Source organism: Coregonus clupeaformis, chromosome 23 (genome assembly GCF_020615455.1).
Source record: "Coregonus clupeaformis isolate EN_2021a chromosome 23, ASM2061545v1, whole genome shotgun sequence".
Lineage (NCBI taxonomy): Eukaryota > Metazoa > Chordata > Actinopteri > Salmoniformes > Salmonidae > Coregonus > Coregonus clupeaformis.
In genome coordinates, this window is record NC_059214.1 from 30,668,449 (window position 1) to 30,680,912 (window position 12,464).

The 12,464-nt window shown below is 38.7% G+C and overlaps 1 protein-coding gene and 2 long non-coding RNA genes across 3 annotated transcripts in view; all 3 read right to left on the minus strand.

Annotated features, from left to right (window-relative positions):
• The window catches only part of LOC121536860 (sialidase), a 55,535-nt gene extending 43,733 nt beyond the window's left edge, over positions 1-11,802 (minus strand). Inside the window, exon 1 of the mRNA XM_041844464.2 lies at positions 11,196-11,802. Coding sequence (XP_041700398.1) covers positions 11,196-11,250 — 55 coding nt within the window. The 5' untranslated portion in view covers positions 11,251-11,802. The remainder of the gene's footprint in view (positions 1-11,195) is intronic.
• LOC123481744 lies at positions 8,138-9,290 on the minus strand. Its single transcript, XR_006657253.1, has 2 exons — positions 8,738-9,290; positions 8,138-8,529 (listed from the first exon to the last, which is right to left on the minus strand). It is a non-coding gene; the product is annotated as an uncharacterized LOC123481744 (long non-coding RNA).
• Positions 9,310-10,895, minus strand: LOC123481074. Its single transcript, XR_005994911.2, has 3 exons — positions 10,525-10,895; positions 9,925-10,086; positions 9,310-9,732 (listed from the first exon to the last, which is right to left on the minus strand). It is a non-coding gene; the product is annotated as an uncharacterized LOC123481074 (long non-coding RNA).
• Positions 11,803-12,464: the final 662 nt, after the last annotated feature.

Here is a 12,464-nt window from a genome sequence, read left to right on the forward strand (position 1 = left end):
TTCTCCAGATGCCTGCAGATGTCTGTAAACTTACGTTGAAATCTTGTGATATAAATAAACCTTTATAATCAAAGTGCAGTGTAAGCGGACTCCTTGTTCTAACAGCATAATTAGCATTATTCTTTAGAAACAACACTACCAACATTATTACGCATAGTATTAGTTAATTGTGGAAATAAATAAAGATATACAAGATTTGTTATATATATATATATATATATATATATATATATATATATATATACACACACACACTTTTTTGTATACCTGTATATAATACAATCGAGATGAGTGCGTTGGAAATGCTTTTGGCAGTTAATCTGCTTCTGTTCTGTGGGTGGCACTGTGTGCTCTTTTTAAAGGATGGGTCCCAATCTCTCAAAGGCCCTGGGATACAGGTGGACAGGGGTGGTCTGCCAGTCACTGGAACGACAATCCAACTTGGGATGGGGGGAGGTTTTAGTGGGTGGAATAGTGGAGAACAATTGGAGGTTTATTCAGTAGCAGTGCATGGTATAGCTGTATAGACAATAAATCATTATGGTACTTTCTAATGGTAAATTTACAAGCAGATATTATGGTAAATAGAATTGAAACATGTATCTCATTATGGTAAATGGTGAAATAAGTACAGCCAGTTATAATTGTAATTGTTTAGCAGATAATAAGAAAAGACTATCAGTATTTACCTGCTAAAAGAATATAATATCTATTGTTTACAGGAAACTCATTCAACTATTTTACATGAAGTTGTGTGGAAAAAGGACTGGGGGAGGGGAAATACTTCTCCCATGGGCAAAGGGGTGCTGATATTAATTAACAATCATTTTAATCCGAATCTGCAAATTCTTCAAACAGATCCGCAAGGTAGATGGATTATTTAAAATATGTTATTGAACCATAAACAGATTTGGCTCATTAATCTATACGGTCCAAATAATGATGATCCATGCTTCTTTTAAAATATATATAATAATTTATCAAGCCTACAAGCAATACAAGACTATATTATTATGGTGGGAGATTATAATACGGTTTTAAATACCTCAATGGACCGTAAAGGAAATCACACCACAAACAATCATACTGATCTAGTGAGATATACATGGCGGAGACTGAATCAAGCTAGTCGTCTTGACTTCTTTCTTATCTCATTCTCGTTGGCACCAAAAGTAAAAAAAGTGTTGATAGGGTACAGAATGCGGTCGGACCATCATATAATAGGCATATACATTACTCTTACTGAATTTCCACGTGGGCGAGGATATTGGAAATTTAATCAAAGCCTATTGGATGATAATTTATTCATAATTAGAACAAAGGAATTTATAACTGACTTTTTCCAACATAACATAGGTACAGCGAATCCCCTTATTGTATGGGACACCTTTAAATGTGCCTTTAGAGACCATGCAATTCAGTACTCATCTCGAAAACAAAAGCAATTTAGGTCAAAAGAGTTTATACTAAGAAAGGAAATAGAAAATCTAACAGAACAGATAGATGGCAATAAAAACTGTAACATAGAGGCTCAGAATAAATTAGAGGAAAAACAAAAAGAAATGGAGAAACTTATTCAAGAAAGATCAAGTGTAATATATTATAAAAATAAAATAAACTGGATGGAATATGGGGAAAAATGCACAAAATTCTTTTTTAATCTTCAACATAGGAATGCTACCAAAAAGAACTTAATGAAACTGGTTACAATTGACGGAGTCACCCATAATTCACCAAATGATATTTTGAAGGAAGAAACAAAGTACTTTAAGCATATGTTTTCTTTTCAGTCACCTCCATCTCCTCTAACTGAAGCTAATTGTAGAGATTTTTTTTCTATTGATAATGTCAAATTAACAGCCACACAGAAAGACTCATGTGAAGGTGAAATTACAGAGGAGGAACTTCTGGATGCAATTAAAGACTTTAAGTCCGGGAAAACTTCAGGGTTGGATGGCATACCAGTCGAGGTATACCAAACCTTTTTTGATATACTAAGCGGACCGTTATTAGCATGCTTTAACCACTCCTATGTAAATGGTAGATTATCTGACACTCAAGAAGAAGGTCTGATCTCATTATTACTGAAACAGGATACAAGTGGAAAATATAAAGATCCAGTCCATTTACAAAATTGGAGGCCCCTTACACTTCAGTGTTGTGATGCAAAAATCCTAGCAAAATGTATAGCGCATAGAATTAAAAAGGTATTGTCGGATATTATTCATTCTAATCAGACAGGTTTTTTACATGGAAGATACATTGGAGATAATATAAGGCAAGTATTGGAAACAATAGAACACTATGGAAAATATGGGAAACCAGGCCTGCTATTCATAGCAGACTTCGAAAAGGCATTTGATAAAGTTCGACTGGGGTTTATATATAAATGCCTGGAGCATTTCAATTTTGGAGAATCTCTTATAAAATGGGTCAAAATCATGTATAGTAACCCTAGGTGTAAAATAGTAAATAATGGCTATTTCTCAGAAAGTTTTAAACTGTCAAGAGGAGTGAAACAAGGATGTCCACTATTGGCATATCTATTTATTGTGGCCATCGAGATGTTAGCTATTAAAATCAGATCCAATAATAATATCAGAGGATTAGAAATACAGGGCTTAAAAACAAAGGTGTCATTGTACGCTGATGATTCATGTTTTCTTTTAAATCCACAACTAGAATCCCTCCACAGCCTCATAGAGGATCTAGATACATTTTCTAACCTCTCTGGATTACAACCAAATTATGACAAATGTACTATATTACGTATTGGATCACTAAAAAATACATTTTTTACATTACCATGTAGTTTACCAATAAAATGGTCTGATGGTGATGTGGATATACTCGGAATACATATCCCAAAGGAAATAAATGATCTCACTTCAATAAATTTTAATAGAAAGTTAGCAAAAATAAATAAGATCTTACTACCATGGAAAGGAAAATACCTGTCAATTTGTGGAAAAATCACCCTGATTAAGTATTATCCCAGTTTACCTATTTGCTTATGGTCTTGCCTACGCCTAGCGAACAGTTTTTTAAATTATATGAGAAAAAAATATTCAATTTTATTTGGAACGGCAAGCCAGACAAAATTAAAAGAGCATATTTATATAATGAATATGAATTCGGAGGACAGAAATTATTAAATATTAAAGCATTAGACCTATCACTAAAAGCTTCAGTCATACAAAAGTTATACTTAAATCCGAACTGGTTCTCAAGCAAATTAGTAAGATTGTCTCACCCAATGTTCAAGAAAGGCCTTTTTCCCTTTATTCAGATTACAACCTCTCACTTTCAGTTATTTGAAAAGGAAATAATCTCCCAAATGTCACTATTTCTAAAACAAGCCATAGAAAGTTGGTTGCAATTTCAATTTAATCCTCCAGAAACGACAGAACAAATAATGCAACAAATATTGTGGTTAAATTCAAATATACTAATTGACAAAAAACCTTTATTTTTTGACAGAATGTTTAAAAAAGGTATAATCTTCGAAAATGATATCATCGGTAGGACTGGTGGAGTTATGTCGCACATGCAGCTAATAAAAACATATGGAAATGTCTGCTCTACCCAAAATTACAACCAAATAATTGCAGCCTTACCGCAAAAGTGGAAGAGGAAAGTGGAAGGGGGAGAAAGTAAGGAACTTGTCTGTCGGCCTTGCATTAAAGAACATAATTGGTTAAGGAAAACTGTGATAAATAAAAAAGTATATCAGTTTTACTTAAGGACCAAAGGATTGACAGCCGTCCCATATAGATTACAAAATAGTTGGGAAGAGATCTTTGACGTACCGATCCCATGGCATAGTGTTTATGAACTGACACGCAAAACGACACCGGATTCAAAAATTTGAATCTTTCAATTTAAATTATTATATAAAATTATTGCTACCAATAGAATGTTATTTATATGGGGGATACAATCTTCCCAGCTCTGCAGGTTTTGCTGTGAAGAGACAGAATCATTAGATCATTTGTTTTGGTTCTGTCCATTTGTAGCTTGTTTTTGGACACAGGTCCAGGAATGGCTAAAGGATTGCAATATTTACCTGGAACTAACCTTGCAGATAGCATTACTGGGTGATCTGAAAAGTCATAGTCAATCAATCAATAATATAATAATACTTTTAGCAAAAATGTTTATTTTTAATTCACAATCTGTAGAAGCAATGAGAATAGAAAGGTTCAGAATTTTTGTAAAACATCACAGTACGGTCGAAATATATATGGCAAATAGAAATCCTATATGGATGGTGTTAAGAGATAGATGGGAGGTATTGAATAGAGTTGAAGGATGGGACTAATAACAAATAACAACAAATAATAACAAAGATAGCTAATAATGTAAGCATACTGTGTCCATAATAAGTATATAGGTTGTATGTTGGGAGCTTTTGGGAAGGAGCACAGTTAGAAAGATATGGCAAACCGGATGGACACCATGAAAATGATCGGAGAGGTTGAGAGTAGAAGAAGTTCAGGAGCAAAAAATAAAAATAAAAATACACATATATATATATATATATATATAATAGAATTATTGTAAAATGAACTCTGTCCATAAGGTGTAGATAGTAAGTATAGACCGGAAGTAGACGCCTGGGCATTGTTGTTCACTAATTTACTCCAAGTAGGGAAAGGATGGTGGGGTTGAAAAGTAATAAAGGGGAGTATACAGTGGGGGGAAAAAGTATTTAGTCAGCCACCAATTGTGCAAGTTCTCCCACTTAAAAAGATGAGAGAGGCCTGTAATTTTCATCATAGGTACACGTCAACTATGACAGACAAAATAAGAAAAAAAATCCAGAAAATCACATTGTAGGATTTTTTATGAATTTATTTGCAAATTATGGTGGAAAATAAGTATTTGGTCAATAACAAAAGTTTCTCAATACTTTGTTATATACCCTTTGTTGGCAATGACACAGGTCAAACGTTTTCTGTAAGTCTTCACAAGGTTTTCACACACTGTTGCTGGTATTTTGGCCCATTCCTCCATGCAGATCTCCTCTAGAGCAGTGATGTTTTGGGGCTGTCGCTGGGCAACACAGACTTTCAACTCCCTCCAAAGATTTTCTATGGGGTTGAGATCTGGAGACTGGCTAGGCCACTCCAGGACCTTGAAATGCTTCTTACGAAGCCACTCCTTCGTTGCCCGGGCGGTGTGTTTGGGATCATTGTCATGCTGAAAGACCCAGCCACGTTTCATCTTCAATGCCCTTGCTGATGGAAGGAGGTTTTCACTCAAAATCTCACGATACATGGCCCCATTCATTCTTTCCTTTACACGGATCAGTCGTCCTGGTCCCTTTGCAGAAAAACAGCCCCAAAGCATGATGTTTCCACCCCCATACTTCACAGTAGGTATGGTGTTCTTTGGATGCAACTCAGCATTCTTTGTCCTCCAAACACGACGAGTTGAGTTTTTACCAAAAAGTTATATTTTGGTTTCATCTGACCATATGACATTCTCCCAATCCTCTTCTGGATCATCCAAATGCAATCTAGCAAACTTCAGACGGGCCTGGATATGTACTGGCTTAAGCAGGGGGACACGTCTGGCACTGCAGGATTTGAGTCCCCGGCGGCGTAGTGTGTTACTGATGGTAGGCTTTGTTACTTTGGTCCCAGCTCTCTGCAGGTCATTCACTAGGTCCCCCCGTGTGGTTCTGGGATTTTGCTCACCGTTCTTGTGATCATTTTGACCCCACGGGATGAGATCTTGCGTGGAGCCCCAGATCGAGGGAGATTATCAGTGGTCTTGTATGTCTTCCATTTCCTAATAATTGCTCCCACAGTTGATTTCTTCAAACCAAGCTGCTTACCTATTGCAGATTCAGTCTTCCCAGCCTGGTGCAGGTCTACAATTTTGTTTCTGGTGTCCTTTGACAGCTCTTTGGTCTTGGCCATAGTGGAGTTTGGAGTGTGACTGTTTGAGGTTGTGGACAGGTGTCTTTTATACTGATAACAAGTTCAAACAGGTGCCATTAATACAGGTAACGAGTGGAGGACAGAGGAGCCTCTTAAAGAAGAAGTTACAGGTTTGTGAGAGCCAGAAATCTTGCTCGTTTGTAGGTGACCAAATACTTATTTTCCACCATAATTTGCTAATAAATTCATAAAAAATCCTACAATGTGATTTTCTGGATTTTTTTTTCTAAATTTGTCTGTCATAGTTGACGTGTACCTATGATGAAAATGACAGGCCTCTCTCATCTTTTTAAGTGGGAGAACTTGCACAATTGGTGGCTGACTAAATACTTTTTTTCCCCACTGTATATATAAAAAATAAAAAAAACATGGGGGATTGGAAGTGATGCAGACAATTACATTGATAGAAGATACAATCTATCTGCAATATTAAGCTGATCCATTCCCCCCCCCAAAAAAAAAGAAAAAAAAGGATCTCTCTGTACTTTGCTACGTTCATCTTTGCCTTGATCCTGACTAGTCTCCCATTCCCTGCCGCTGAAAAACATCCCCACAGCATGATGCTGCCACCACCATGCCTCACCGTAGGGATGGTGCCAGGTTTCCTCCAGACGTGACGCTTGGCATTCAGGCCAAAGCGTTCAATCTTGGTTTCATCAGACCAGAGAATCTTGTTTCACACGGTCTGAGAGCCTTTTGGTGCCTTTTGGCAAACTCCAAGTGGGCTGTCATGTGCCTTTTACTGAGGAGTGGCTCACTCCGTCTGGTCACTCTACCATAATGGCCTGATTGGTGGAGTGCTGCAGAGATGGTTGTCCTTCTGGAAGGTTCTCCCATCTCCACAGAGGAACCATTGGGTTCTTGGTCACCTCCCTGACCAAGACCCTTCTCCCCCAATTGCTCAGTTTGGCCGGGCGGCCAGTTCTAGGAAGAGCCTTGGTGGTTCCAAACTTCTTCCATTTAAGAATGATGGAGGCCACTGTGTTCTTAGGGACCTTCAATGCTGCAGACATTTTTTTTGCTGATATTTGCCATGAAATGCAGCTGATGTAACATAGTTAGCTAACTATTTTCTTGCTTATTGTGTAATGAAGGATAAAAATACCTGTATTTACATTTTTAGTCATTTTAGCAGACGCTCTTATCCAGAGCGACTTACAGTTAGTGAATACATTTTTATTTAATTTTTTTATACTGGCCCCCCGTGGGAATCGAACCCACAACGCTGGCGTTGCAAACGCCATGCTCTATCAACTGAGCTACATCCCTGCCGGCCATTCCCTCCCCTACCCTGGACGACGCTGGGCCAATTGTGCGCCGTCCATGAGTCTCCCGGTCCCGGCTGCGACAGAGCCTGGATTCGAACCAGGATCTCTAGTGGCACAGTTAGCACTGCAAAGCAGTGCCTTAGACCACTGCGCCACTCAGGAGTACGCCTATGGATGTGTAACTAGCTATGTAGCCGATCTGTGTATGGATCCTAAAACATTTGGTATAAATATTAGTTCAGAACAGTGGTTTTAATTGCTTCCACCAGTTAATCATTAATCCCCAAGAAATTGCAGAAAATTACTGTTACACACGACTGTTACATGTCAATATTATATAATCTCAATATTAGCTAGCTATGAACCTCAGCTATCGACTTCAAAACAGTCTGAATGGCATCAATGAAGCCTATGGATTGAGTAGACTATAATACAACTTTATTGTGCCAAGGATACAAGTCGTATATACATGTAGTTATTGCCAAGCATGAATTCCTCACATTGTAGCCAGTACATTTAATATATTCACTGACCATGTACTCTACTTTGGCAAATAAAGGTGTGGTTCAGGTATGAATGGCTGTGAGATATTCTTTTTCAGTCATATCCAATACCAGGAGTATCTATCTCCAGTCTTTGAATGATGCCGTGTCTGCATGTATGTACTACAATTATACACTTTATCATTGGTTACACATTGTAACTATGTAATAGATGAGAACACATGATTTAACTAGTTAAAGGCTGATTTGTAATTCATATATACACAAACTATGCATCATGTAAATACTCTAAAACACCTTCATCTCAATATCTAATTTTCTTCATCTGCACTGATTTGAGGACACAGGATAGGTGTAGTATTTAATCAAATAAGAGACCTGAATTTCAACCAGTAGAGAATGTGAACCAATTCCAGTAGAGAATGTGAAACACTTTATTGAAAGAAGTGAATTATCCAAGTGTAATAAATACATAGTAATATTATAAGTACAAGTTCAATCTGTACTTCAATGCACATCTGGTGTGCATTATAATAACAGAAGACGAAAGAGGAGGTGGGGAGTGAGGTGTGAGAGGGTAAAAGACAGACAAAGGGAAAGAGGTAAGAACAGAGAAGACAGCATTTGATTAATGAATTACAGTGCTACTAAACTTCATATTCTCTCAGGTCATCACAATTACATAACTGTCTCTAGCTGTGTCTCCTAACCAGCCTTGGCCTCCCAGTTGGCCTGAAGGTTATCTTAAGAGCGGGTGAGGTGGCAATGACGAGACTGAGGGTTGGCATCCTCTCTCACATCAAAACATACCTGCAGACGAGAGACAGATGAAGAGAGAGCATGATTAAGCCTTGTGTTTTTTTATTCTAACACTCTCAGTTATCATAATCATCAGGAGGTTAAATGCAAAACTGACCTTGGATCATTAACTCTGGGACTACTACATCTCTATCTGTATTTCAATGTAAAGCATCTCTTTAATTATACTTCCTGTTGACCCAACCATGTGACCGCTCACCTCTGATCATGCTGTGCCCTCTATGTGTCAGCCAGTTCAGATGCAGGAGGGGTTAACTGACACAGCTGATATAACCTAGAGGATTTAGGGAGAAGGGGGGAGAGGGATGAAGTGAAGGAGAGAGACTGTTATTGAGAAAATAAGGTAGTTAAAGAGACAGTGTTCAACAGGAATATGTGTGTGTGGCCTCACCTGGTGTCCACACTAAGTGATTGCAGAGTACTTTATACTGAAAAACATGCACAGACACACAAGGACAAACAATATAGCGTAGTTATATAAATAACGAAGTGTCTTACTATTCTCCATGGTTGGTCCTCTTGCCTATTCTTTGAAGGTGGAAGGAGCCAGTTATACACCTGAGCCTGCTTACTGCACAACACAATCCATCAATCAGATTGATACCCAAGTGTGTAGGTATGGGTTATAGGGTGTCTAATTGTTCTAAATGTTTTCAATATGGGTGACTCTTAAAAGAGCCTGTTTTGTTTTTGTACAGACATCACCCTTACCTGAACAGCACCCTCACCTGAGAAGTAGAAATCAAAGAGAGAGAAACTGGGAATTGAATAACTGCAGTTGACATCGCTAAGTAAATGGAAGAATACTCTTATTGCAGTGTGGATGGCTCTTAAAAGAGCCTTTGGTTGTGCATAGTGTAGTCTATGGTGTTGCCAGGGAACAGCACCCTCTTCGAAGAAGTAGGAGGTGAAGATCTCCCGCACACGGATTGCCTCCCGCGCTGCATTGTTGGCCCCCATCCTTGAAACATCCTGCAGTGCAGCAGACCTCTCCTCTGGCACACGGCAGCGAACTGCATATCCCCTCCTGGTCCTCGTGTCTGTCCTCATGAAGTTATGCAAGACACAGGTAGACTTCACATGCCTGAATTCCCCCAGGAGGCAGTCCAAGATGGCCCTGGTCACACAACCGTGCAGTGCCCTACACGGTAACTGTAGGCAATCGTTTTGAAGGAATCTCCAGTTGCAAGGTATCTGTAGGAATATGGAAGATAATGTCATTATTAGACATTTACATCACCAGGTCATTGTGGATTACTAAAGTATAATATCTCTTATAACAAATCATGATAACATTGGATAGATAGATGCATGTGCACACGCATGTGTAGCATGTGACAACAGCAGGATCATATCAAGGATAGCGTCAAATGAATACATAAATACCCCTTGAAGCTAGATGATGAGTTGATCATTTGAATCAGCTGTGTAGTGCTAAATCAAAAACAAAAATGTGCACCCCTTTGAGTCCCCAGGACCAGGACTGAGAACCACTGCTGTTCATTGGGAACTCTTCATCTGCAGACAGGCTTTCACAGCTCTCTATATCTGAGGACAGAAAACGTCACAAGAAACAGACTTCATTATACTCAAATTAGACAGCAATGAATATTATGCTACTATTACTTCTGTCCTCACTTCTAGGGACTGGAACTACACAAAAGTACCTGCCCTATCCAGAATAGCCTACTCTCTCACTTTGACAGTTGGGGCTGCTATCGTTTCGCCCTCCTCCATGGCTGTTAGCTAGCTACCTACAAATACATTTGGAGTTTGTTTTTTACAATGATAAATAATACATCAAGATAGCTAATATGAAGTTAGGTAGCTGGTGATATTTAATTCACTTAGCTAGCTAGTTATACAGTATGTAAAGTTTGCTAGCTAGCTAGCTACGTTAGCAGCTCATTTGAGTTAGCCTGCACTGTAGCTGGTTAGCTCATATTACATCGGGTCTTTTTACATTTTCGAAATGTAATTACTTACTTGAATAGGTTCTCCCAGCCATGTGGACGATTGGAAACAGGGCAGCAGAGTTTGTTTGTCACAAGAGCATATTACTATTTAGCTGTGAATTAATTCATGAAATGGAGAATGGATTAACCTATTTATCCATTTAATAACCAGACCTTCATACAAACTTGCTATGCTGAATTCTTGACGCACAATCAAAAATGCTGCTATATATGCTGCCTGCACACTCTCAAGCGAGCCACTCTGGCCTGTTCTTCTTGTTCGGCGAGGTTTAACGGCGGTTGCCATCCAATAAATGTTACATTACCGCCTCCTACAAGACTGGAGTATAACTCCCTTATACTTCGCTTTAAAAAATAAAAAATACAACAAATAATCTACCATCTAACACTACACACACACACACACACACACACACACACACACACACACACACACACACACACACACACACACACACACACACACACACAAAAACTACCATACTCCACTATTTAAATCTATGTATTCCTACTTCATGCCAGCAGCTTTAAAGGATGGGACACAACCACTTAACACACCCTGAAATCTGGGCTGCCATTGCGGCACGCAGCAATTTAACGAAGTGCTCAATGGCTAAACCGCGGACAAATTACTTTGTTACAAATCAATTTACCGGGCAAACCTTAGTAAAGGCTACTCACCAAGAAAATAAGCCAAAAACGGTATGGTAACTTTCCAAAAAAAGCTGAATGCCATTTCCTTCGGTCCGAGTTTTACAGTTCTGTAGGCTAGAAAGTGAAAGTGAAAGTGTACGTTCCAGTTATCATTCCCTCTGGAACGCCCTGGGAATGTTTCAAAGGAGAAACAAAATGATGGGCGACAACATTTAGCCTAAGTAAGCAAGCAAGGAGTCGAGAGCTCTGATTCCGATGCGACGTGTCATGTAAAAATGTTCCCAGCGTGAAATAGTTCCCAATCGTTCTGATCGTGTTCTGATTGTGACGTCAGGCTGTAAACATTTTCCCCGCGTGAAAATGATCCCAGTTCAATAACTGCACCCGCATTTCTTTATGTGGATGGCTGAAATCGTGCGGATGCCTCCCTCTCTCACCCTCCTATGAAGCGAGATACCCGCAAAAGTTTGAACGTACGTATCGTTAGCATAGTAAGAAAATCCATACCTAAATTGTTAGGATCGTAAGAAAAGCCATGCATGAAACGTTAAGGTGAAATGTAATATGTGAACATAAACACCATGTTACGATTACAATTTATTATTCAACAAATCTTGTGTTGCAATTCTGAACTACAATAGGCCCTTTTCACGATGACGTCATCTAACTTCCGCCTTTCCGCGTAGCAGGTTAACTTCACTTCCGTTCGCCCGTAACCTGAGACTTCTCTTCTGAGGTACGTTTAAGTTAAATTAGTAAAGTTAAGAGTAATAATGTTTACGTATATGCAATGGTTTGTAACTTGCTAACGTTATTGTTAATTCATAATTGTTCACTGCCTTAGTTACTTAAAAGTGGGCTAACGTTAGCTAACAACAACTTAGTACCAGATACCGATAACGTTAAAAGGTAGCGTTACATTGCTGCCTGGCTGTAATGTAACAAGTTTACTTAGCTAGCTATCTAACCCTTTGTTAGGCAGTTAGTTTATTCATGAATGTATAGTAACTCACCTATTCAAATACTGTTGTGCATGATAGCTAGATAAATATTGATTCCTGGTCAAAGCTGAATGTTAATTTAGCTGTTTCTTTTCTCCCGGTGTCTGTATCGCAACAGTATCCCATCCAACACCGAAGCATGGCACAATCTTCGAGAAGATGCTATTGCAGTGTACCATTTTGTTCAAACAACAAACAGAAATTCCCGTATCTTCCCGTAAAAATCTCCTCAGCTCAGCAGGGAGGACACTCTTAAGACCCAGGCCATCGCCCGGCTGAGGATTTTAGTCGAGAG